Source organism: Sturnus vulgaris, chromosome 3, assembly GCF_052056855.1.
Source record: "Sturnus vulgaris isolate bStuVul1 chromosome 3, bStuVul1.hap1, whole genome shotgun sequence".
Taxonomy (NCBI): Eukaryota; Metazoa; Chordata; class Aves; order Passeriformes; family Sturnidae; genus Sturnus; species Sturnus vulgaris.
This window is the reverse complement of record NC_142245.1, coordinates 41367568-41394928: the sequence shown is the minus strand read 5'-3', so window position 1 is coordinate 41394928 and position 27361 is coordinate 41367568. Positions and strand designations below refer to the sequence as shown.

At 38.4% G+C, this 27361-nt stretch overlaps 1 protein-coding gene across 2 annotated transcripts; it reads left to right on the top strand.

Moving 5' to 3' along the window:
- The first annotated feature begins 3012 nt into the window (after window positions 1-3012).
- On the top strand, window positions 3013-27052 carry RNASET2 (ribonuclease T2). 2 transcript variants are annotated; one of them, XM_014875784.2, is made up of 10 exons: window positions 3013-3325; window positions 7242-7346; window positions 9807-9873; window positions 15524-15579; window positions 16543-16600; window positions 17419-17489; window positions 19766-19879; window positions 22093-22138; window positions 22342-22416; window positions 24630-27052. In XM_014875784.2, exons 2-10 carry the CDS (start codon window positions 7258-7260, stop codon window positions 24819-24821), a joined length of 768 nt encoding a protein of 255 aa, XP_014731270.2. In that variant the 5' UTR covers window positions 3013-3325; window positions 7242-7257; the 3' UTR covers window positions 24822-27052. The 2 variants fall into 2 exon arrangements, with proteins under 2 accessions (XP_014731270.2, XP_088017549.1); XM_088161423.1 differs by having other exon boundaries at window positions 3021-3089.
- The last annotated feature ends 309 nt before the right edge of the window (window positions 27053-27361 follow it).

Sequence of the window (27361 nt, the reverse complement as noted above, 5' to 3'; positions counted from 1 at the left end):
GGGCTCCGGGCAAGGTCTCACCCGCCTGCTCTGCTGCCCACAAGGACACCTGAACAGCACCAAAAGGGGCTTCTGGAGCCTTCGTTTCGTAACAAGTATGTTCGTTGCTGTTCCTTAAAAGAAGAAGTATAATATAGCTTTGTGAAATGTATTGCTTTCTCTGCAGCACTACATGTGGCATTTTTTCCACGCTGAACTGCTTATAATTTTTCTTGAAGAGAAGTTTTATATGAAAAATAATTTCGTAAGTTAGGAATGCTCCAAGGGAGCACGTACAGCTCCCGGGCGAAGCTGCGGGAGGCTGGCTATAAAACACGTGCACCGACTGCTCGGGGATGCTCTAAAGACTTGGCCAAGCGTGTGAGGACAGGTGTCCATCACTCCACCCCACTTCTGCTGAACACATGGGAGGCCCCACGCCCATTCCCACAGCTCCCCAAAGAATATAGTGTTGCATTTTGGAATCCTGAAGTTCGGAAATATTAGCAGTCTTCCACTTCAGTACAAAATTGTGTTAACATAAACCCACAATGTACTTAAGCACTTAAGACAAAATTATTTCCATTTAATTTTTCAAAACCGTGTCACAAACAAATAGTAAATGGAGAAACATAATGTCTGGTACTACAGTTATTTTTATTTGTTCACTAGATCTCTAAACTTAATGGGAAGAAAAAACCCACTTGACTAAATAATTGATAAAGGAAAGGTAGAGCAGAAGTAAAATCAGTAGACTTAGAAGATAGTTTATACTTTGTAAGATTCATTTAGCATTTCATAAACGGTGCCTTCCAGCTTTCAAATACATGTAGAATATTTTGAATCCATTCTACAGATAACATTTTGTGAGTTGTGCAAAACAGCGGAATATTATATAGCTAAATATCCATCAGCTTGAGGGCAGCAAAGCACAGTCTAGTGTCCTATTGCAGTACACTGCCTCAAACTGTCTCACGTTTGAAAGAAATGTTTCCATTTTGAATGTATATAATTCCCAAGTCAGCTCTGTGGAAATCATAGAAATACGTAGCTACAGGCTATTAACAGAATTTAAATCAAATGTAAGCTTTCAAAATAATCCGTGGACCAAGTCTATTGACATAAAATTAGGACATAAGAATATATATATATTCCAATTATGTGTATATCTGCTCAGAGTACTGTAAATGTTTCCTTACTACACTTTTAGGAATAAAGTCTAGCTGGATTTTTTTGTTTTATATGTGCAATGAGAATAATCAAAGCAAAAACAACACATTGTGTTAGGGAGAAAAAATTTGAAAGTCTCTATCTTGATTCTTAAATTCTAATATAAACTGCTGAAAGATGTAAAAATGTATTCTTTTAAAGTGTTTCAACTCATTTTGGGCTGGGCTTTTTTTTCCAGGCCACACACTTCAGCACATAAACTTATAGAATTCTAGGGTGTTACCACATTTGTTCAGAATTTTTTGAGGAGAATATAATTTTCATGAAATTTAAAAGAAATTTTTCAAATATTCTGACATTTCGTCATTTTTTCACAGCATCATGAGTGTTAATAGGCAGAGATCAGGAGACAAAAGACAGTAGAGAAACAAAAGATCATAGTAGACAGATAAATATCAAATAGAAAGTCTTATGGAGATAGATATCCAATGTAGCTGTCCATTGTCTATGTGTATTTCACAAAAACATTTTTAATAACAGCCTTCATTAACATACAGTATTTTATACTGTAACATAAAAATGTGGCTTCTTTGTCCTAATGTATTAATTAAAGGCCTACACTATTTCTGAGTAGCTTTGGGTCTCTCTGTAACCACCCCAATGAGAAACCTGGGCTCAGTTTTCACAAAGTGCAAAGCAGTAATTTGTCAGAGAGAAAATCCCTGTTGCACCTCAAACAAGATTAGCACTGGAGCACAAGACCCTGCAGGCTGGAGAGCACGTGCAGTACAGCCCAGTGTTTTCACCCCCGTCTGCAAATTAAGATAAAGATAAAATCAAAAATCAATCCGAGAGAACAACTGGGTGTGCTCATCTACTGCTTTAATGGTCAGTGACAAAGATTTCAGTGCCACATGGAGCCCTGATGTCCTCAGCAGCAGGACAGCCACACTGCTCACAAGGAGCTGGAGAGCTTCACTATTTTTAACTGTTCGAGAAAATTTCTGAAACTTTTGATACCTCTTAAACAACAAAAGATGTATCACTCATTCCATCCAGCACATTTTCACGTTTCCACAGAAAGGCAGGCAAAGAAATTAGTTTTGCCTCATCCTTCTTCCTACCATGTAAATGCATAAACATAATTAAAACATTTTTACCAGTTAATAAAACTGAGACGTTGAAGAAAGATCTTATTACAAAGACTGTAATTAATCTGTTTAAAACAAATGTTGTTTTGCTTGTGGAAGCAGATCTGCCTACATATTCCTTAAGTGTAAGATAGTTGTAACATGCCCCCTGTAGTTCAAAACTATGTAATAGTAATTAATAATCACACTTTATATTTATGACTCATGCATCGGCAGAGAAAGAGGGGTCAGGATATGTTTCATAGTTTAACATACCGCTGAGAAAATACTAAGCCAAGTCCTGACTCATCCCTCGGGACTCCTTCCTCAGAAACTTCCTACGTCTTCCAAACACGAGTTGTTATCATTTCAAACTTCTCTACGCCTGTGTCAGCCCCTGGGCTTGCATTAGTCAGTAATCTCCTATTTAGAGTCCCCATCGCACTCTCGAAGACCGCTGTGCCGCGCACACGCTCAGTATGAAACCAACATAATCCTTGAATATGCTAAAGAACCCAACGAAAACATCCACATAAATTACTTCCTCCCCAGCCCGGCGCTCCGTTCTTGCCCGCGTTCACAAGGGCCTGCTCCCGCGGTGCCCGGCTGGCCGCGGGGAAGCTCCAGGGAGGCAGCGGGGCCGCCGCGCCCCGCCTCTGTGCGTCCCCAGGAGCGGCCAGCGCCGGGGCAGCCGCCGTGGGGAGCGGCGGTGCTGCTGCCCGCCCTCCGGGGCGGGGCCGAGCGCGGGCCTGGGCAGAGGGGCGGGCGCGGGGCAGCTCCTGCGAGCAGCGCCGGGAGAGCGGGCGGAAGGTAACGCGGCCTGGGGAGTGCGTGCAGCGTGCCGAGGTGTGCTGAGATCTGAACCCGAGGCAGTGGTGGTCAGATTTGAGAGGGCCCCTCCTCCGGACCGCCCCCTGTCCTCCGTGGGGCTGCGCTTCCCGGGCAGGAGGGAGCTGCGTTTCGGCTCGCCCGACGTGTTTCTGAGTTTTTCTGTCTGGGAGAGTGGCTCTCTGCTGCTGAGATTCTCAGTTGCGCCAACTGCAAAGGTGGGACTTGCAGGCCTGGGACGGACTTAGATTGTGTTAGCTTTCACTTTTTAGGCTTTAAATTCCATAGGTAACAAATCGAAAGTTAGCCAAATAAATAGCTGCAATTTCCCAGAGGCGGAAAAACTGTTAATAGGGGTTTTTTGTTTTTTTGGGTTTTTTTTTTTTTTTTTACACTTACCATCAGCTTTGGCATCCTGTCGATTGGAGGCTTCCCGCTTCCGGTGCGTGTGTGATTTGCATTCTTTACAGCTTGTGCAGACGCCTGTGTAATGATTGTTTATCGGGAGTGACGGCGTTCTGCTGCCGGACGTCGATCGTGTTGGTTTTGCAGTGCGGGCAGGGCGAGGTGCGGCCGGCACCGCACTGAGCGCTGTGGCAGGGGTGCTGCTGAAAACCTGCAGGGGCGGTGGGAGAGAGTATTGCCTCTGAAAAGCCTTCAGAGTGCTTCTTGCAGTTACTCGGGCTTAAGATGCATGGTTAGCTGAGTGGACAGTGGAGGTAAAAGTTGCCGGAGCTAAGAGGGCTGTTATAAATTAAATTAATGCTTCTGGCATATAGTGTTGTGACTCGGCTTATCTAACTCGTTGTGGCAGATGCAGTGCATGCTGAGTTGTTTAGGATGCTACCAAAGCCTTGTGTGGTCATTTTTGTGGCTTTAGATGCCAGGCTAACTGTCCTAAATCTTATCTCTGGACACTGTTGCCTGCATTTAGCTGCATGCGTGCTGTGTCAAAACGGTGGATATCTCCTGCTGATGCTTGAGTGCTCTTCTGCTGCATCTTTGCTTCTGATTTTGCTGAACTAAACTGTAGAGCAGGAAGTTTTATATTAATGAGGGGTTTGCTAGTCAAGCTAATTGTTAAAAGCAAAACAAAAAGAAAATAAGAGAGTAAAATAAGAGGAGACTAATTGCTAATGTACAGAAGAAGCATGTGCTGCATCAGCAGTCCCCTCAAGATGGTATCTTAGAATTCCAGCTATAGTGAATGTGTTAAAGGAGGATTTCCTCAACGTTTATTACAAGTTCTATTTAGTCTTCTATAAGCCTGAGCAGGTAATTTTGGAAACAGCATGGAACAATGCCAACATAACTGAAAATGACCGTGCCCTGACCGGGTTACTCACACAGACAAACGTGTGTTTTGCATTCCTTTTGTATGTATAGTAAACAAACAGTCATCCCAAAGCTGTTCTTGTGCTTTGGAATTTTATCCGTAATGAAAATGAGTTGATAGCCTAGTTTCAAGTAATAATTTTATGTATGTTTTAAGTTTTCTATGTTGTGAAATCTTTTGGAACATCATGACTTTTATTTGTAACTAACTTTCATGATATGAAATCCCTGTTTCTTATTAGAGAAGAGTTGGTGTAAGATTTGTTAAATCTGTTCTTTTTTGTATTTGTGAAATTAGTAATTAGTGTAATTTTTAGTAAACAGAAGCAATTTTTATTAAAAATGGGTGTGCTTTATGCATCTTAGTTGTTAATACAGTTTTTATTTGGATGCGTGTATTTCCTCAAAAGTGCATTATTCAGGTGCCTTTAAGGTGAGACTGATGTACTTTCCATCCGCTGCCATCGGTGTCATAGACAACTAAAAGATCAGCTTGAATAAATCACTCAGTCTGTCAGGATAGTTGTGGTAGCTGCAGGGTTCTCTTCTGAGCTAAAAGAGAGAGTTTATGTATTGTTTGTCAGTGGAAAAAAGTGAAAGTTACCGACTGGGGACTTTCAAACCTGCTCACTGTCTTTGTTGCCCTATATTCTGCTTCCAAGGTTCAAGAGCAATATGTAGAATAAATTATGTAGAATAAACTTCTGCTGCTCTGATAGCAGCATTTTTTGAAGCCTCCTCTGTTCCTGGTTGTTACTTCATCAAACATAAAGAGTCCAGTGAGAAAGGAGATAATCGTGTTTATGTTTTTTTTGCAACAGTCACTGAAAAAAGAAGCTTCTTTCTGCCTACTTACATCAAAAGAAAGGCTGTAATGCTTGCTGGGTTATTTGTCTTTCATAATCGACTTCCTTAAGGTGTTTCTTCCACACCTTTGCAGCTTTTTTTTTTTGATGATGTTTGACATTACTATTTTTTAAGTGGTACATCCTACTTTTTATAGGTAGGGCAGAATTTTACATAAATCTTACACTCATTACATCTCTCAATGCTTTGTCTTGAGTAGATAGTTTTTCATGCAGAAAAGTAGTCTTGCTTGGTCTGTTTTCAGTTGAAAGTAATGGAAGATGAAATCATTAAGCATGTCTGTAAGGGAGAATCTCATATAATTAATTCCTGTTGTTCAAATGATGGGACTGGACATCACTTAAGGTGCAGAACTCTTGGGGAAATTTGCTATCCAATTGGTTTGTATGACTATATCAATTTCTTTTATACAGCATATATGTCTTGCTTTTACTAGCTTTTGCTAAAGATTAGTTCTACATTATTGTTTGCTTTTCTATACAAGTAGTACTCTCCAAAAGATTTTAAATTTTTTTTTCTTATTTTACCTGGTGAGTCATATTCCTTCCAGTGTTTTTTAAGAAACTTGATCAGGAAATTAGCAGTTGGCGACCAGTATTTATCTTATTATATCTTCTGTTGGGCCAAGTACCTTGGTAATGTGTCTATTATAAATTAGAGAGACATTAATGTATGAAATAGAAGCATGTCTTAAAGGTGTTAGCTTCCTCATAATTTAGCAAGATCTAGTGATAAATTTAGCTGGTTAACGGTTACTGTTGTTGCCCAAGCCCCTCATGAGTTTTGAAATCCCCACACATTTTGCAAGAAGGGAGGCTCCCTCCTTTGTACTTCAGCTCTGGCACAGAGTTTGGAGAACTTCAGGGTTCTGCAAGCTGGGTCCAGAGCCTCATAACAGCTATGGGAAAATGGGCTCTTCTCTATAGTGAGCTGTGAATATGAATTACACTGAGTTTTCTCAGTGTAATGGCTGAATCAGCCATGTCTTCACTGGTGTCAAAACAGGCTTTACTTGACTGTTGTAAGGATGAATTAAAACACCTTCATAGAAAAAAGGAATACGACTTGTGAGTAATTTTAGAAAGGTCACCTAGGTTGCATACAGTGTCTTGTGGTGTAGAGTTGTCATTTTGAGAAAGTTGGGAAGTAGGTTTGGTGAGGCTTTAATAACTTGCATGTAAATTTATGCATGTACATCCCTTTCTAGACGGTAGCATTTGAAATACTGGGAAATGGCTGGCAGATTTGGGAGACAGTTGGGATTTTTGACCTGTGCCAAGTGAAAGTCCTTTTGTTTGTGAAGTTTCATTTGTTTTTTTATCCCCTTACTTCTGAGGTCCATGAAGTATTAGGCAAGTTGTGCATGGTTTCATAGAGGCTATCTCAGGTTTATAACAAGAACAGAAACTCATGTGATTTTAGCAGCTTTTTAAAAAATACTAGTTTAGTAGTCAACTGGCATTTAGATAGAATTTCATCTTTGCACATCATTCTTGGCTTCCTGTGAGTTTCTGATATTGGCCTTGGCCAATCCAATACAAATACTCAATATTAAGTTCGAAGTTTCTTTAATGAATCACTTTGGGCATTTGAGCTGACTACAAGTAGAGTCTTCAATTACATAAACTATAGTTGTGTAGAACACATATATTTCTGTTAATTGGAAGGTGGCTCTGTTGCAACCATGCACAAGTAAAGAAAATATAGGAAATGGTAATGTCATCCTTCATGGCAGTAGTTTATTAAAATGACCATACAAGCTGGAGAATCAGGCACAGCTCTGAAAGAGATTCTCATTTTACACGTGGTTGTAAATCTAATCTAGAGTTGCTATTACCTGCTATTTCTGACATAGTAGTGGGGTTTTCTGCATTTTAACATTTAAGTGTGTTGGATAGATAACAGATTTTTTATTTCAACACCTTTTTACAGCTATTTGGATAACAAAATGAAACCTGCAAAGCTGCACTATTGGATTCTGGGCTGGTTTTCCATGGCACTGTGTGGTTGGTGTATTTCACATACACTTACTCAAAGGTAAGTTGTGCTTTAAAATGAAGCATCTGACAATTCATTCTTAAGTGCAGCTCAGAATGGTTTAACTTCTAGTGTAAACTTGTCATTATGTACTGTTTTTGCTGTTATTCTTCCCTTAGGTGGTTTATAATAAGGCATCTACATTAACTGGAGGGGCAAGGATAATGCCTGAGGAGACCTTTACATGTGTCAGCATGGAGAAAGAGGGGAAACTTAAATTCCATTTGTTGCACTTAAAATTTTTCCAATCTTGCTGTAGATGAATCATTTAGAGTTGTGATGTTGTAGTGACAAAAATGGAAAATTATTTTTAAACTTACAGCAAAAAATCTGGAGTAATCCCTGTAGTGTGAACTCCACTAACTGTTGCATTGTTTAATTTTTTATCTTTTTATTTTCCTTGCTGTTTTATCAGTTCTGACAATATAAAATTATTTTTCATATGACATCCCAGCTGAGGCCGTATCAGATTGCTGCACCACCTTTTTGTGGTTGTTGCACCCTCGCAAAATCTGGGCTTCAATACCAGTGGGCCATGGGTGAAACCATGCCTCAAATCACACCCTTCTGTGGTCAAAGCCAAAATTCCTATTACATTATATGAGGAAATAAACTCTTCTGCTTCCTTTCAGTGCTTTGGCAAGAGAATGGTTAGGGGTGCTCAGTTCAGTTTCAGTTACATCATCTTCCATTGCAGCTGGTGGGTAGCTTAGACACTGTGGATGTTTGTTCAATGCCCAGGATTTAGGTTCTGGCTTGGCCATCTTGGCCAAGAGTCAGCTCTAGAGGAACATTCCTGAGCTGCACAGAGCAGGATAACTCAGGCCCAGAGAAGGGGGGATATCTCTGAAGCTGCATAGGTATTGAAAATTACTTTCCTTGGATTCCAGTTCTGAGCCTAACTTGCTCTGTTTAATAAGTGCAGTTTTCTGACCTATCCTTAGCCATAAAGTGTGTTCTAGGAGAACTCTTTTGGGCATGACTGATACTGCAGAAGTTCAGCTGCTGTTTCAAGTATAGATAAAAGATCTAATGAAAAGTCTAATCAAAAATCATTTCTAAGCAAGGACTTTTTAAAACCAAGGAAATTAACTTCTCTGCAATATAGGGCAATTCTTCTATTCAGATTTCTACGGCAACAGTAAAGACCCCAATAGTATTAATAGTTTTCATTGTGACTATGCCCTGGTAAGTTTGAGAGCTATTCTCCTAAATTTTATAGAAAACCACAGATACATGTGAATGCTTAAGAGAAAATGTGGCCATTGCAAAGTAGAAAAACTAGAGGAAAAAACTGCAGTGTGATAGAACACAGAAGCATTCCTAGGATGTCCTCAGGTTAAGAAGAACTAGCTTTGTCTTTTTTTCCTTTTTTTTTCCTTTTTCTTTTTGTAATATATCCTCTAGCAAGAACTAATGACTGACAAGTGGCTATTAGGTTCCAGAGAATAACAATTTATTTTGACAGTTCTGCATATAGTGCTGTCAGTTTAAATAATTTACAATTCTGTTTATTTTTTCCCATTTGCTCTTCTATTTAATTACTTTGTCTGGTTGCTTAATAACTAAATATATCTTCTGTAGTGTCTGATGCAGCAGATTTTTTATTTACTTCTGCTTTAACCAGAAAGTCTGCTCCAAACTGTTGGAAAAGGCCTCTACAGAAGTGATGTGATACAGGCTTCCAACACTTCTTGAACAAATTTTTGAGGGTTTTTTTTCCCCGTCTGTATATGTGTAAGATAGTACTGATGGGTCTTTGAGTTATAAATCTCTTATTCTTAGAGGCTTTGAAAGAGGCATGTTCTTGTAAAATATTAAATACCCCTTTAAATTCTTCCATAGGTAACCTTAAGACTTTGTCATAGTTTGATCACTTTTTAAATGTTTAAAAATTACTTAATTTTTAATCAGCATTTTAAAATGTACTGTTTGAATTAAATGCCTATAAACTGAGAAAGTCAGAATTCTTGAGAGTTGTAGTTTGTACTTTACTTTTTATTCTCAATTTTTTTTAATCAAAAAGTTTGGAGACACTTGCAAGATCCAGTTGCAATGTCATGCAGTGTAAACAGCATAGTTTGTGAGTGATAGTAATCTTTCTTTTTTAGAAGAGTAGTTACAGTTCCAAGAAGATTGGGTTTTTTTTCAGATAATATGCCTATCAAGAAGAATTACAAGATTCTTAACATCTTAAACAAAGACACCTATTTAAAAAAAATTCATTTTAAAAGCATGCCAGTAAGTGCTCTCCTAAATATAAAACAAAACAATGTGTTTTTTCCATACTTAAGAAATAGAAAGCATATGGAGGTAGGGTGTCAGAAGTAGAATTTGTTTTAACAATGGGGATATTAGCAGGTTTCCTAATAATGGTTCTCTCTGACTTGTTTGTGTGCCTGAAGGTGTTCCTCTTTTTAAAATGCTTGAAGAAAAATAGTTTTGTCTATCTCTCTCCAGTGACATCCAATCTCATCGCTGGAAAAAGCTGTATTTTGCTCATCATTGGCCAGTGACTGTATGTAAGGTGAGATTTTTGTGTTTCTCTTTCATCCTAAAAAAGGTAGCATTGGGTAATAAATGCGTGAAAACAGATTGAATAAAGCCCATTAAGTATTTAATCTTGGTTATGCCTTTGTAAAGGCTTTTCCTGATCTTGATGCAACTTTTGCTGCTTCCCCCAGCAATGCAGAGCAGCCATAGCAGGAAAGATTGTGGTGTGTTACAGATAGAGTCATCAGTGTAGGGTGTACTGTACACTAAGGTTGTTACAGAATTTGTGACACCTTATTATTTATAAACTTAATCCTAGACTTTCATCAGGCTCTGTAGGAAGACTCGCTTGCCTTGTTTGGCTGAAGACAGATCAGTATTTGAACTGTCTGCTGCACAGTTAAGTTTTTAGCTGTGTAATGTTGGCTCCAGTATTTCTATTATGTCATCAAATAATGATTCAGTCAGAAAGAGACCTATAAAGATGTTGTGGCAGTTGTCTCTGAGTATTTCTGCATATTTTGCTGTGAGGGGTGTGAACCCAAAATGAACCCAACCTTCCAATATACATCTGTCAAAGCACAACTAAGAGGGGTACTATTGCTATTAAGTACTATCATCTGTTAAGTAGAACACTTCCTATACTGAAAGTACTCAAAGGTCTCTTCCCGTATAGTTAAGTTAAAAATACAATCAGATTTACTGACACAAGGTTGAAGAATCTTGTGGATAATAAAGTAGCTTCAGGTTTAGCCAAATGTCTCTGCAGTGAGAAAGGTTTCTTAGTTTTGTTATTTTTTTTTTTTACAACATTAGAATCTTATTTTTTGTTTTAGATACTTTTTTATTTCTCATTCCTGTTTCTGTAAATAGAAAAGCAGTAGCAGCAAAAGTCATGTGCTGCCTAAATATCTGAGGAAAAGTAGATGTACTTTACTTAAATGTGGAGTGCAGTATCAATACAAAAGTCAGATGTGTGTGACTGAGTGAGTCCGAAGACCAAGACCGCTGTTCTGTTTTTAATTTGTTTGCCTGTTTTTGAGTGGAAATAAGCGAAGATTTGATGCAATTTGTATCTGATTTTCTGTTGATTAAACATCACTGTGAGTGACTTGAAGCAGAGATGTTGGTGTTGAAGAGTTTATAGTGCCTAGTATGAGTCAGTGTTCAGAGTCAGTAGCAATGCAAACCCTTGCTTACATGAATACGATGAGAACAATTGGGGGAAAAAAAAAGAAAAGAAAAATTAAAAACTCGAAATTAAAAAAAACCCTACCAACCAGTTTTCCCACTGTGTATTTGTGCTGGTTACTCCTCTGAATTCCAGGGTAGTGCAATTGATAAATTGACAAATAATTTACATAACCTTCTAGTGAAATTGTAGTGAATAATTGAAGGTATTGAACATCAAAAAATGTAGGCATTTTTACACTTTGTTGATTTCTTATGATATTCTGTAGTAAGAAGCCTTCAAAGAAGTACAGAAAAAGAGATACTGAAATAATATCTACTTTTTTCATAGTTTCCCATCATTGAGCCATATGAAGAAGCAAGATCTCAACTGTACTACTATAACAGCTTTCTTGTTTAACTTAAGAGGAGTTCCTAAATTCAGGAATTAAAGTATTTTTAAGTAGGTAGATTCTTCTGCATGTTTGGAGTATTTATATATAACTAGTGTTTTTCAGGATGTAAATATTTTTAATGCTTTTATTCAATTTAAAACTGTTGACATGATGTTGAAAGGAAAAAGCTGTGAAAGAAACAGCAAAAGTTGTGATATCATTTATGGCAAAAAGCTGTGAGATACTTTTTTTTTTCTGAAAGTACTTCTTAGTTTATGCCTCCTATATAAAGGAATCTGATTATAAACTCTTTCATATGTAGCATGTTCTTGAGGTATGTGGATGAGCTGCATCTTAACTCCTACCTGTTTTACTAATCTGTGCTTGAAAAGGTTTTTAGGCTTTTGATGGCCCGAAAGGCCCTCTTTAAAATTTAGAGGGCACAGATCAGCTTGCCAGAATTTTGACAATACATCTCTCCTAGCTCTTCCTGGGCTTGAAAAAGTAAGTGTTCAGCTGGTGTTTTTTAACACTGAGTGTGATCAGCACAATTAAATTGGAAAGTGTTTTGTAATCCTATCTTCCAAACTAACCCTTTAAAATGAAATGGTGTCATGGAAGCAGTGATAAACCCAGGGCCTAATTACTGACTGCTACAGTAGAAAAGGTTGAAGGAGGAAGAGAGATTTTCTTTATTGTAATGTGATTAGAAATTTCAGTACCATGTAATTGACCTAAGGTGACTAACTTATGCAAATATATCTAAGCTAGGTTCAAGTGACTATGAATTTCATGTTCCCTTAAAAAATTGTGCCTGTGGCTAATTCGTGCCACACTTTTCAGTAACAAATCAGTGTGACTTAAGAGCAACTCAAGGGCAAGAAGGGAGACTTTCCTACTCCCTTTTTATGAAGTTGTGAAGACCTTTTATTCCAGAACTTAACAGACAGTTATTATTTCAGCTTTTGCATCCTGGAGGTTGCAGAAAGATAAAATTTTCTGTGTGGTTGGGTTTTTTTGTGTATGTGTGTGAAATGTGGAAAATCCAGTGTGAGTTTGTAAGTTATTCAGTTCCTTCTCTGTTAGGAATGGGAAGGACAATAGAGAAATGGAACCTGCTGGTATCTGCCTTTTACTGCTTTATATGTACTGATCAAAGGAAAGAGTCAAAAAAAGGACAATAGAATAGAGTAATGAACAGAACAGCCTGAATTAAAGTTTGAATGTTGTGTTAAGCAACAGATGAGTCTTTTTTTTTTTAATTTTTTAATATGAGATAAAAAATTTTCCGAAGTTCAGGCTTTGGCAATAATTTTATAAAGGAGGTTTAAATGAAGAATAAAAACACTTTTTTCCTTCTTTTTTTTTTTGATAATAATAGAAGTAGTCACATAATACAGAAAGAATTAAGGTGACTAAAGTAAAGGCAATACACTATTGTGATTTAGCATGAGATCGAAAAGTTCCTTAGGTCTATTTCTTCACATTTTAAGCCAGGTATGTCAAAGTCATTTCAAGTCGTGCCATACACTGTTCTGGAACGAAAGAAATGCTTTGCTGAGTGTCCATGTAACTCATAAAATAAATCTTAATCTATGTCTACAACTTCAGTAGTTTTTCGGTGAATAAGGTCTGGTTTAGATGGTTTTGTGGGTCTTTATATTCGTGAAGGGTTTTACCCTATCAGCTCCTTCTAGAGAGGTGTTGAATAAGAAGGAAGTTTTACTTGCATCCCAGTTTTTTTCAGCAACCCTATAAATGTGGTTCATTTACTCATTAGTTTGATCCCAGGGGCTGGGGAGAAGGAGGAAGGGGAATAATTGCACACTGTTAGAGGGGAAGAAATTGAAGAGTTGAACTCTCTTCACAGTTTGAAAAGCAAGAATTTTTCTTAGCAGTTGCCATGTTTCATTACAAAATAACTTACAATTTATCATAATTAAGAGATGGTCTGCTAAAGCAAGGTGGTTGGAAGGGAGAACAGGATGAAATATTTCACTTCCCAGAAGCAAATTTTTTATTTCAATTTCGTGTATCTGTGATCCAGTAGTGCTACTTTCACATTTACCAGCTGCTGTACCAAGGGATTTGTAACCTGGGCAGCTCAACAGGTAACACGTCTGAGACTCGTTGATGCTGTTGCACTTTTTGGCATTTCAGAGGTGATAAAAGCTTCCATGCTTCTGGTCCATGCTGTTGGTGCAATGACTTGCTGTTACAAATAGGCTAATCCCTCTGCTGTAGCGTTCCCTCTCAGCATGGTGGGTGCTCTGCAGCCTCACCAGCACTTTGATCAGTTTTATGGATCATGTCATTTGGATTGGTTTGATTATCAGATTGCTTTAAAACAGGAGAAAACAGTGCGTCTTTTTCAAATTAATCTAGGTATATTGGGCTTTCTGGGGTCCAGTGCCACTTGAAAATAAATATTTGTACCTCTGTTTCAAGTCAGTGGTTGCCTGAGGTTGAATTAATCCCCAAGCAATCAGTCTGTGATAAACAGGAAGGCTGACAAGAAGTGGTTTTGTACAAGCAAGCAGGGGTACCCAGCATTTGCATTTTTTATGATACTGATTTAAAATGGACATTGAAAGATAGTAAAGCTAGAATGAAAAAGGAGATTGAATGAAGCTGGCCAAAGCATGTAGAGTGTGAACTGATGTGTTGTAGGTTGCATTGGCCTCCCAGTTCTGCCAGCACACAGGGTAATGCCAAAAGTCTGATGGAGCAGTAGAAGAAACTTCTAGGAAGGTTAGTGCCATGATTTCAAATCTCAAATGCTCTGGATGTTCCATTAAAATGTCTGAGAGCTGCAGTTAAAGACTGAATTAGGAGCGCAGTTGTTTTTGTTGCCACCTCAGTTGAGCAAGCTGTCAGCTATTAATTTGCTGTACTTTGGGCTAGATAGCCAAACCCCTCCAGCTCCACAGAGCTTGTGTCATGACAGAGCAATACTCTTTAGGCATTTGCAGTGTGTGCTTGTTCAAAATACTCCTTTCTGGAAAAAAAAGCTGTTGCTGGGTGTAATTGCTTGTATTTGTTGGCAAGAGAAGAGAGGAAGGAAATGGACACAGAGCAAGAAAGTCTTGCAGAACATGCGAGTTTGCGGCCATTGGCCTGTGGCATGTGGAAGGCAATTAGTGAGATTACAGGCCTGTCTGCTCTTCTTTACACTCTGCTCTTGCTCTGGCATCACATAAAAGGCATTGTAGCATAATTAAGACAGAATGCAGAGCCAAAAAGTAAAGCTATTATTATGGGAAAAGAACGTCTGGGGAGGTTGTTAGTTAATGGCAGAAAGTGTTTACTTGAAAGAGCTGTAATTGCTAAGCAGAATAATCAGGAAAAATACATTAATGGTATTCTATGATGTGTGACATGGATGTTTTTTAGTTTGTTCTTTTCAGGGATATGTCTCTGCTCTAAACAGTAATTAAAGTGTAGGCTATTTCTCTGTATTATCAACAGTTTTTATTGGAGGCTCTATTTTTCTGTTTCTGTAGGAAGGTATTTTTGTCTTTTGTATTTTGTCTTTTTCTCTCCATTCTCTTGTCCCTGAAGTCAAAAATCCTTAAAGCATAAGTCTGTTTTACTTGGAATAAGCAATATATTTAATATCTTCTTTGTATTTTTCACTTTTAATACTATGATAAAACTAGTCCTGAATGCTTGAAGAGGGATTTGTGCTTGTCCAGTATTATAGTTTTGCATTTTGCATGTTTTTATTTTAATGGCTCTGCACTCCTTGAAAAGATGTGGTAATGAGAAAAATACAGAGAACTGACACCTGGAATATTATAAATGCAGATAAAGCCCTTTTCATTTAGTGTAGATCACGCTACTTCCTGTTACCTCAGAACCTGTCCTTTTGTCTTCTCTTTACACTGTCTGTTCAGATTTTGCTGATCTGCTTCAAAATTTTAATGCCAGTGGGTCCCTAAGTGGCATAATCCCTGACAGCTTCAAGTGTCTGGAGTTCACCAATTCCTGATTTGGCAAGTAAAAGTTAGCATGTCACAGGAGAGCCTCGGGCCATCACTGAATGAGGTTTTACTTTTGCCTTTAAACTTTTACTTCTGGATACATGCAGCAAAGACCCTGTGTTTCTGTTTCCTACAGATGAGTGCTAATGATTGTCATGACCCTCCAAAGTACTGGACAATCCATGGATTGTGGTATGATTATAGAGTGTTTTTGTTTTAGCCTGGAAAAGAAAAATCAAATTTTGTACCAGGATATTTAGTGATTTGGTTTTGTTGGGTTGGGATTTGTTTGTTTGGGTTTTTTGTTTGTTTGTTTGTTTTGTTGTTTTTTGTGGGGTTTTTTGGAGATCTTAATCTCTCTGTTCTTATGATTCCTTGAAACAAAGTTAAAACCCTATGGTTTACGTAAAACTGAAAAGCACTTCTGTATCTCATGACTCAATGAAATGCCACATAAGCATTTTATTTATAAATCTTCTCATAAGATCAGAAATCATCTCAGGCACAAAAGGAGCTATTGTTTCCCTTCTTTTTTTTTTGTCTCTTGAGTAAAAGGAATTTGTTAATATCTCATGATTGCTTGTGGCTTATCTCCACAAAAGTATTGCAAAAGTATAGGAAAACTAATTTGCTTCAAAGGAATTGACTCACTGGAATTGATGCCAATGGCAGCAATTCAAAAATTTTCTGGACAATTGCAGGTTAAAATACAAGTACAGGAGTTTAAGCTATCTCTCCAGGAAAAGTGAACAGCATTATGTATTGATTCCTTGAGAGTGTCTTGGTGATACTTGCAGGAACATCAGTTGGGGCAGCGATTTAGGAGGTCACTTCCATTAGTGACACCAGTGACACCGTGTGCAGGACCTTTCCAAGTCATCGGCACACATGAATGACTTTTACATAGAATAAAGGGGACCAAAGGGCCAAAAAAAAAAATCACAACCTTTTGAATCTTCATGAGAAATCTTTTGGCCATAATTAATGTCTTGAAGGTGTTACTTCTAAACCACTGTAGGTTCTGATGGTTTACTTGCATTTTTAAGTAAAATCTCCAGCTATAATCGTGCATATTTAAAATTAAGGCCAATGATATGTTAGTTACCAGTAGTGAGTTAGGAGACACTTTTTTTAAATTTTATTTTGCTTCCCTAGGCCTGACAGAGCTGAAGACTGTAACAGGACATGGCATTTCAATGTCACCGAGATCAAGGTATTTAAAACAAAAACAGACATACCAGGCAGAGCTAAGTGCAATTACTCTTGCACATCCTATATGCAAAATCTGCAGTTTATACTATTACTCTTAATGTATACTGAGAAGTATGGTTTTTTAAGGGATCCAGAAATTCTTTTAGTGCTTCTGGTGCTATTTGAAGTTGCTGTCCTTGTGATCATTAGCAGCTATACCTACTGGATTATGTGAACATGCAGTTTGTCTCATTCAGCCACATCCTCCTTAATAAAATCTAGAGGTCCACCACCACATAGGTGATGTATCTGCAGTGGCAAAAAGTACCTGTGAAAAGAAAAAGATTCAGTCAGTTGGTGTTCTCTCTTCACGTTTTCTACTGCAAAATCAGAACAAAGAAAGAGTTCAGCGTACTGTTTTCTGTGTTTTCTCCTAGGCCAGTAACCTTTTTTTTTCTTTTTCTACTCAAAAAAACCCCCAGTATATTTAATTAAAAAGAAATTCATTTGTAAACAGGGATAAGAGGCTTGAGCCAACCAATGTGAATCACTGCATGATTGAATAACTTCTGCAGGGACAGTTGAAGGAAGGTCTTGCTTTGAGGCAGTGTGTCAGTATTAGGATGGTCAGATATTTAGGCAGGTGTACCTGTTACCTCCAACAACAGCATTTGCAGAACGTAGGGGAAAAAGACCTTTTATTTTTCTTCAGTCAAATGTTTCAGTTAGGGACACTGGAAGATGAGGCTTCAGTTGTACAAAATATATCAATATATGTAGATTGTATAAGAAATAGCTTTTCAATGCTGTAGGTGCATTTATTAATTGTGGTATTTTTAGGATCTTCTGTCAGACATGAGACACTACTGGCCTGATGTGCTTCATTCATCTCTGAATCGCACTCAGTTCTGGTGAGTACAAAAAAAGCCCTAAAAAGCATTTTTTATATTATTTTATAAAAATCCATCTGAGTAGTTCTTCAGGTGAGATGTTGTGCATGAGAGGAAGTGTCCAGGAGGCTGCTGAAGCAGTGTGTCTTGCCAGTCTCATTTACAATAGATCTGTTCTCTTGTAAAGTACAGCTGCGGAAGAGAGGGCTACAGCAGAAGTTTTAGAGAAATGAAACTTAGTGAGAGAATGTTTCCTCCCTTTGTCCCCAGGGAGCAGAAAGAGCTGCTGTTGACACATTAAATCTGAGTAGCAGTAGCACTCTTGGGATGTCACAGCTAGCTGCAAAAGCAGCTTCTAGATATTTTTTCCTAGCTAGTTTCACTGTGTTGCTGGTCTTGAGAGAGCTTTCCTTTTGGACTTCCTCATAGAAGAGAAAATAGAGAAGCAGAATGCACTGTGTCATGGTAGCCACTTCTCTGTTCAGTGAAGTTAATGATGGCAGCTCTGTGCTACCACCAAGCTCGTGAGTGCAAGAGGTGCAGACGGATGGAGGCCTTCACAAACACTGTCAGCTGCTTTCAGTATCTTTATTTGGCTGTGCTGCAAAATAAAGTAATACTGTGAAGAGTGTCATGTTAAAGTCTTGATAAATATTTAGTGGAGGCTAAAGTCTCTGTCCATTCTGGAAGCTCACAGGACTGATTAAAATACTTGGGCCTGGTGCATTCTTGGCTTGCTGCAGATGGTAGTGCACAGACACTGTTGGTGCAGACTGCACCAAGCCACTCCATGGGAACAATAATAATAGGCTTCTTGAATGCCAACAGATCTTTGGCTCTCTATTTCTGCCTTCTTTTTAGAAAAAGCAGGACACTTAAAAGCACTACTGAAAGTCTTCAAAAGACAAACACTTCACTATTAGTTTTACATACACGTATACATTCTCTGAATTAAAATTGTCATCTTACATGCAAAGCCTTGCCTCCAGCTTGCTGCTGTTTCAGCAGCCCTTTGGATCTGACTGTTGTCTGCTTCTGCTATATCTCTTGCTAAGTTTACCCCTAAAAGTGCTTCTGTTTACTTTAAAACTGTGGTGTCTTTTCTCATTAGTAATTTAAAATCCTTTGTGGAGAAATCCGCTCATGGAAACTGGACTCTACCAGGCAAAAAACAATTCATTTGACATGCAGTTGTGTTGAATGTTACAGCCAAGATGAGAACGCTCTACAAGGTTAATTTGGGAAGATACAGTGAAAATCTTAGAGTATAACATCTTCTCCCATGCCTCAAATCTCCACAGTTGCTTTATTAATTCTCTGTAAAGAAGTAGCGCACTATTTGTCTAGATCCAAACATAATTTCTTTTAAGGTGTTTTAATTCCTTAAGAAAAATCTGAAGTTTTTAATATGAACAGACAATTCCAAGGTAGGCTTTCAAGTGGATAATAGTCATCCTTCTTCTCTGATTTTGATGATGTACTTAAGGCATCATAAGGTCACAGGATGCTGTGATGGCAGGAGTTTAGATAATTTGATTAGATAATCTTTGTGTGCATCTGCTGAACTGATACCTATGTAGTACAAGTGGATTGTGAAAATTTGGAAAGAATTGAAAAAAAAAGATATCCACAGTCGGTATCACTAAAGATTATACTGCTTAGTCTTTCAATGGACTTTAGAACTGATAGAAAAATTTTTGTCTTTTTCACAGTTTTTGTCCTGTTTGAGTTTGTCTGCTGTACACTGAAAGAATTTCTTTTGCTCTCTGTTCCTTGCTCTTAGGAGGATGGATAGTGAACTAGAAGCAAGACTTGAGAGGAAGAATGAAAATTTTGCCACAGGCCAGCATAGAATTTGATGCTAAAATCGTAGCAGCTTATGCAATTAAACTGTTTCACCCAAAATATGGGTTAATCATTAGAGTTCAGAAAAAATTTAGTGCTTTGAAGGTGCATTTGACACAAAAAGTTCCACTAAAACTTAGAAAAAACTTAGCGATAGTAATTTTCTGGGCAAATTCTTTGTATTTTGATCTCCAAACATTTTTGTGGAAATACACTGTATCATAACAGCATGATACATATTTATTTCATGACTATATAGATGTTACTGTAATTGAAGTGGTGGGAGTGATCTTGCTTGGGTTTACTTTTTACATGTGTGATAAATTTGAATGCAGTGTCTTACTCCACGTGTGTAACCTTTCAGATACTTGATTAAAGTACAATGGCTAGCTTGTACAGCACATATATTGCAAATAATGTGTTCTAAAATTTGCATTCTGCTTTTTTCCTAGGAAACATGAGTGGGACAAACATGGCACTTGTGCAGCCACTGTTGAAGTCCTTAATTCTCAGAAAAAATACTTTGGTAAAGCCTTAGAACTCTACCAGCATATTGATCTCAATGGGTATGTAAATGGACTCGATGATCTGGCTTTTATTTCAAACAATTCCTTAAAGTTTAAAATCTAGCCTCAAATGAAAGTCTAAAAATCTGATGGTAGAGAGGAAATGCGAATTAGCATAAATTATTTTTAGTACTGAATTCAGAGGAGGAGTTGTTACCCTGAGAAGCAGTCTCTGCTCACTTCAGTCAGATAAGCCGCAGCATCCTTAGCAGCATCGTTCTAGACAGTGTGAGCCACTAAATTTTTGAGAAGCTTTACAGGCTGTATTGATTCCAGAAGGTAGGATATCTGTAAAGTTCTAAATCAAGTGACAACCCCTCCCCAAACTTCTGAGTCATGCTGAGCCCCAGACTTGTTTTTAAGACAGTATTCTGCTCAGGGGGAAGGACAAGCTGCAGGCAAAATCATGCAGGACATCTTGGGAAAAGGCTGAGAGGCAACAGCAAGAGAGGAGGTTATGAAGGGTTCAGTTACTGCAGGCAGTCCTCTGCTGTCCTTTTTGACAGCCCTGATGTGACACTCTCGCTTTGTTGTAGGGACTGATTCCTCTTTATGGTTCCAAAGCACTGGCCATTCCAGATTCAAAGTCTTGATGAGACTGTTGTGCCTTGTCCAAGTGCTGTTATGCATGTGTTCTGGCTGCAGGTGAATGCCAGAAGGTTAGAGTCCTTTCCTGATCAGTGCTGGTATGGGTGAGAGGATGTTTGGCTTAAATTTGTTGACTATAAGAGGACAGTATCTGAGAGAGGAAGTAGTTTTGTACAAAGAAACAAACCTTTAAAAAAACTCAATAAAACCCAAAGAAACCCCAAACCAGCTCATCCTGTTTATGCTTTGCCAGTATCCTGTCCAAGCAATCTCCTAGACAAAGTCCCATTTATTGTGCATATGCACAAAGGAAATAAGTCTTTCTTCCCTCCCACCTCCTTTTTGTAGATGTCTTTTAAAACTGTAGCAGATTTTTCTTCACAGTGTTTGATCATTTCATATGTAATGTTAAAATTAACGATGTCTAAGTCAATTACCTAAGTAGCTGTGATGGTGTGACTAAAACATTTACAGATGGCACAGTGACCGATGATGTGACTCCGTATCATCATGTGCAGCACTGCAAAAGAATAGAGGCTGAAGTATGTTGAAATTAATTGCTGAAAGCTTATTATCTATTGTGAAAATGAATATAATTAATTTTTTCTTTACTGAAGAGAAAAAAGACTGAAAATGTTCTCATTGTATGTCATTTCTACTTGAATGAGGAAAAATGTCAGTGATTAAGAAAATTGTTTCCAAAATGCAAATTATTAAAAAGAGGACATCATGCAGCCTTCTGTAAGAATTAACAGAACATCATCTATTTTATTTGCCTCCTTATATCTACTGTAAAATGACAGTGAAAAACAGCTTGTCCTTTAGTCAGCCGGGTAGAATTTTCCTTGTGCCAAAACTGACCTTGGAAGGGAAGGGTTGAGCATTATCAGCATTTATGGATTAAAGCCTGCAAGATACTGATCATTCCCACTTCTTACAGAAGAAGCTGGGACTCACAGATTCATCACGTGTTAGGTCCTGAGTCTTGTCAGCTTGGAAATGTGGACTTCTCTCAGGACTGAGCCTTAAGGAAAGGGTACACAGGCTAGAGGTTCTTCAGCATTACCTCATTTCTCATGTGACCAGCTTTTCCTCTTCAAAAACATATTTATTAGGAGCAATTTCTGCCCTGACAGTAACATTAATCCTGTCTGACATGCTGTATCCCTCTTCCAGTATGCTGTGTGTCTCCCACCACAGGAAGCCCATACTGTGTTTGAATATGAGGGTGCCTAGAACACCCTCACAAGTCTGCCCCTGCAGTGGCAGGAGCACGTGGGAATGGCTCAAGGCAGGGGAAAGGAAGCAATTAACCTGCATATCCTACCTGGCACTGAACAGAGCACTTTGAAATTCCCTTTCCCTTAGCTGTGTCTGAAGACTGAACTATCCTAGTTTCCCAGATTAAGGTGTGGGAAAGGGTTCTTCCTGACCCTACCAAGTTAGATGGGAAGTGTCTTTTCAGAAAATGGCCTTTCCTAGGCTGGCAAAGAATGAAAGACAAATTGCCCTTGCTCCCATCTCTGTAATGCTTTACAGGTTCTTAAGATTATCTGTTTTACCTAATGATTATGAAGGTATGTTTGCATACAGGAAACATTTAAAATGTTTTATCCTTGTTTCAGTTGTCTCTTGAAGGCTGGGATAAAGCCGAGCAGTTCATATTACAAGGTAAGAGGCAATCGTTTATATAACAAAATCATGTGGATGGACAGGAGTCAACTAATTTCTGTAGAACAAATGATCTTTTTAAAATTGTATAGTTCTTTAAGGTTGTGCTTCTTATAAAAGTTCTTGAAAGTTTAACCACTGTGGCAGCTGTTGAAAGACGTGCTTGTGACCTTTTAATCTCTATAAGCTTTTTAATTTTTCAGATGACTGCTATAAAGGAAGCTCTTACAAGATTTTATGGTATAACACCAAAGATCCAGTGCCTTCCTCCAGAAGAGGTAAAAACTCTTCTAACTTCCCAAAATGGAAAAAAAAACCAAACAAAAAAATAACTTCCTCTTTTAAGGAGCACTTCTTATCAAAAATAGCAAAAATAGAGTGAAAAATCTTCAGTATGGTGAAACTTAGGTCTGGGTATTCTTTGTGTATACAGCTGTTTGCATAGAGGTATTGTTTGATTCTCGCACTTGGGTTTTAAAGGTCTCTTTGTCTTAAAAGATTTAATCCTGCGTCTCTTGCATGAATGGTGTAACCACCATGCCGGAGGTGTTGCTATGGCTGAGCACTTTCCACCATGCCTGCTAAAGTTGAATTGCTGTATGGCAGATGACTAAAACCAGCAAGAGTGAGCTGAATGGAGCCCCAGTGACTGTCAGCCTTTGTGAGGGTGCTGCTGTCAGCAGCAGCCTTCCCTCCACTGGGCATGGCTCTTGAGTTCTGCATGAAGAAGTTAATCAGTGAACAGAATCCTTCTGAAATAAAGCAGCTCAGAAGCTTTTCTCTGAGATTGTTCCAGAAAGCCTATACCTAAAGTGGTACAAAAAGGCATTTTGAGCTTCACTGTGGTTAGGGTCACTGTAGTCTTTCCTTTTGAGCCAGTCATGTCTCCAATTTCCATGTCTTTTTACTTTTCCTTGCCAATGATTGTGCTGTTCATCACGATGCAGTAGAGAAGGTGGTACACAGAGACATTGTTCTGTAAAGTGTAGGTCACCATATCTGAAACAAAAGTGCCTTTGAAGGAACAAAATAGTATTCTGAACACCTACATGTGTAGGTTATAGAGCTCTTTGTTTCTGGTTTTTTGTTTTTTTTTTCCAGCTAGGTTACTCTGCTCTTACAAAAAAATAAAGCAAAAACCAAAACCCACAAGGTTAACTTACAAGAGTGAAAGTGGTTCCTTCATATTTCAGCTTGTTAAAAGTGATTTACTACAGAACTCTCGGCAGAGTTACTGTCCCTACACAGGCAACAGTTCATGAAAACTTGCTAAGATACAGTTGCTATTGGAGTGTGTTGTCAACTCTTGCTTTAGTAATGCTCTGAGATTTTGTACTCATAGGTTTGTTAACAAGACAAACATCTATAGGTTGTAATATTTTAAACGTGTTTATAACTTTCTTTAAGGAACAAAGGAATAGTATTTGAATATGGGTTGTACACGCACCCACCTTTTGCTATTAAAGAAATACAGAGCTGATACAAACCCCAGTTTCTATCTCTGTTCACTGTAGTTCTGCCATTGCTTTTAGTACAGTTGGGATACTGCTCCAATTACAGGAAAGTAATGTACAGCTTGGGTCTCCTGTACTTAACAGCTGAAGGTATTGGGTAATAGAAATGAAAAAGTACATCTCTGATTTGGAGATTGGGCATGGACAAGTCTAGAACTCTAAAAAAGGCCTAAGTGCATGATGGAGGTACTTTGACGTTTGAAATGGATTAGACACACTGTCTGTTCTTACGTTTCTTAAAAAAAACCCCACCAAAATAAACATACCTCCCGACAACACAAATTCCAAACAAACAAAAAAACTCACACCACAGTTATTTTTGTCTTGTAGTTGTCTTTTTGTTCTGCTTGTTTCAAAACCAATTTTTCTCACGTTTTGTTAGATGTGAGTATTTGGGGAGATTTTCCTTTAATCTTTTTGCCACATGAAAGGCCTTCATGCCTGCCTGCTTTACTCATGGTCAGTGGTTTTCTTCCTAGCCTCTCCTGTAGTCCAAAAATGATGCATCTGCTCCTTCTGACAGACAGCTTGGTTCTGTACCCTTTTGTGTAAAAGTTACTATAAAATTTACTTTGTGTTCCCATGTATGGAGATTTTTATTTGCCTCAATTCCTGTCCTGCTATGAAGAGTTGGTGAAAAGTGTCTTTCTGGCCACATGTGCCCTTCAATATTCACAGGGTTCACCCAGAGCTCATCATTGAGGTGAACAGCTTCTGTGGCCTGTACAGATGAGTGCAGGCCAGGATAATGTGTCACAGCATTTCATAGCAAGGCTTACTAGTTAGACAAGTCCCAGATTGGTACTGAGTAACAGTATGTACTATAAGAGTGGATGCCTCTTGTTCTTTTCTTTGCATTTTTCATCTGGTAAATGCGCAAATAATCACTGCTGTATTCTATAGTTAGGGCAATGTAGCTGAAGAATTTATTTATTTTCTCCTTCCCCTGAGGCTGATCTTACCTTTCATGTTTCTAGGGTGAAAAAGCACAAACAATTGGCCAGATTGAAATCTGCTTCACCAAACAGCTGCAGCTGGTAAACTGCACGGCGCTGGAGGGTGACTCCAACCCAGTGCAGACTCACTTGGAGCTTGGAACTTCGGAGCTGTCGGTCTGCAATGATACTCTCCCAACCTATTATCCTTCAGAAGTCCAAGATCACAAATGAAGCCATAAGAGTTTGAAAAACTTTTTAAACAGCAACAAAAATCCCAAAGTCATGTAATATTTTAAGCCCCTGTTCATATCAGAGATCTAGAGGGAAGATTTCTGCTGGAAAACAGTTCTTTTGCTATTAAAGGAGAGCGGTCCACATGGTGCATCAGCATCAGATCTACAGCTTGGTCTGGATTTTTTGGCTTGCTTATGGTTTGAATCAATGTTCAAAAGAGCTTGTCATGCAGTTAAGTCTGCCACTTCAGGTGCTTTTTGGTATTTACCAGTGAATCAGGGAAATTAAGTAATTCTTTGTATTGAAAGGATGATCATCTCTCTGAGATGAGGTGACAATTTCTTGAGAAGAAAATACTGTAAACAAAAAAATGAGACCTGTCTGGAGGTCCATTCCCAGCTGTAGTAGCCAGTGTCTTGCATAATTGCTCTCCAGAAGTGCAGAACAGAGATCATATCCTCAGGTGTTGAACCTTTTCTCACTCAGGGATCACAGTGGACCAAAGACGACTTTTGCATAACTTCTTAGTGAAATAATAACTTTCTGCAACTTTGGGCTCTTCTACCTAAAACATCCCAGGAAAACTGTGTCTGTAGCCTTACCTGTTCTTTGATTATTTTTGTGGCAGTAGCTCCATACAGTCTTGAGGAACAACCAATGCTAGAGCTTACATGTTAGTATAAGAGAATGTTAGGCCCTAGAAATACGTTGTTACTAATTTTTGGTTGTATTTGAGCATTCAGCATTACTACTTGTGAGTGCCTGCACTTTTATATAAAAACAAGATTGTCATGTAATCACTTTGTTCCAAGAAACAGCTTTTCATAGATGAAACAATAAATACTACAGGATTTTCAGTAAAAAGTACAGATGTTGGCAATAATGCATCTCTACCCCATAATGATTAACATGGCACGAAGTCGGATGTTTCCAAAGGAAACCAAATTTTTATGACATGTTCCCCACAGTGCTGTGTTGATCTGTGTCTCAAATTGTGTTTCAAAGACAATTAAGGCTCAAGGAACCATCTGTTTGTTAGAATAATGCTACTGTGAAAACATGAAATGCAGTATTAGAAACAAATTTGTTATTTTGAGGGGGTTAAAAAGCATTTACTTTCACTAGTGCCTGTCTCTGTTTCTCTACCACCTTTCATTTAATGCTCGGTTACATCTCCATTCCAGAATGCTGTTGGTTTTTTAGACCTTTCTTGAAACTCAGATACTTATTTTAACAGCCAAGGAATTATGGTCTGTCAAACAAGTGATTGTTGGGTTTGCCTGTTTTTCTGCAGTTGCTTTAATTCCTCAGTCTTATTTCTCAGTCAAAAGTAAAGCTGACTTTTGCCAAGAGTCAGCAGATACTCACATGAGTCACAAATGACCAAACTGCAGCAGAATAGGTAGTATGGATTCCATGCTTTTTTCAGCCTAATTTTCAAATGCAAGAAATGCGAAGGAGCTGATAAATCTTAGAACTTTGAGAAGAAAATAACATAATCCAAAATGAGTGAGGGAGACAACATGCTAGCAACTGAGTAAAAGTTGACTGAGAAAAAGTAAAGCTTGGCTAAAGCAAGGTGACATACTCAGAAGTCCCATTTAAAGGGACATACCCGAAGTACTGTGTTTACCTTAAAAAACCCATGTAATTTTTTTACAGATGAAATATTTAAATTTTCTGTGGTGAACTTTTCAGTAGTAGCAATAAAACACTATATATATGACTACTGTTGCTTGGGTTTTGACAAACCCACCTGCCTGACTTCTGGGTAGACACAAATGTATTTTAAAAGCTACCTACTTTTTTTGTACAGAGATGTGCCAAGACATTATGAAGTTTTAAGGGATATATTTGAGGGATGTTTTAAGCTCTGTATCTGGGCAGCCAGGAGAGCAGATGAATGAATGCTATCACCACTTCAGACCAAAGATCAAGTCCAGCCCTTTGTGTTCTCTCTAGCAATGGCTCACAGCCAATTGTGAGCTTTGTCAGTTGCTTTCCATCAGAATGTATGTATTTTCAAGAGTTGGATTAAGGCTGTTTAAATAAAAGAAGTAAACAAAGGTATATTGAGAGCCATAAAATTCACTTCAGTTCTGAAAAGTGTCACTCACTTCCTTGTGCAATATAAATTCTGTCAGCCTTGAAAATGGAGCACAGCCTGGGGATGATGAGTCCTATATTCTTTTCTGCATCGTTGAATAAATTAACTACATTCCAGCAGAGATGTTGTGTGCGGTCTCAGTGATTTAAAACACTACTCAGTTCCACAAAGGGACTTAGCTTGTTTATACCCTTAGTCCATGTGCTCTCTCATGCAAAATGCTTAAACATCCCTTGGCAAGTAGGTTAGAGCGTGGGTGTGTGTCCGTTTTCCAAGGACAGCCCCTCTTCCTGGGGCATGGGCAGTTTCTCTGTTTTTTCTCTCTCTCCATGGCCTGTGCTGAGCCTTGCTCAGCTGCGCAGGAGCCCAGCTTGAACCAAGTTTATGGTGAGGCAGATAGGAGATTGGGAAATGCAGCTTCTGCTCAGTC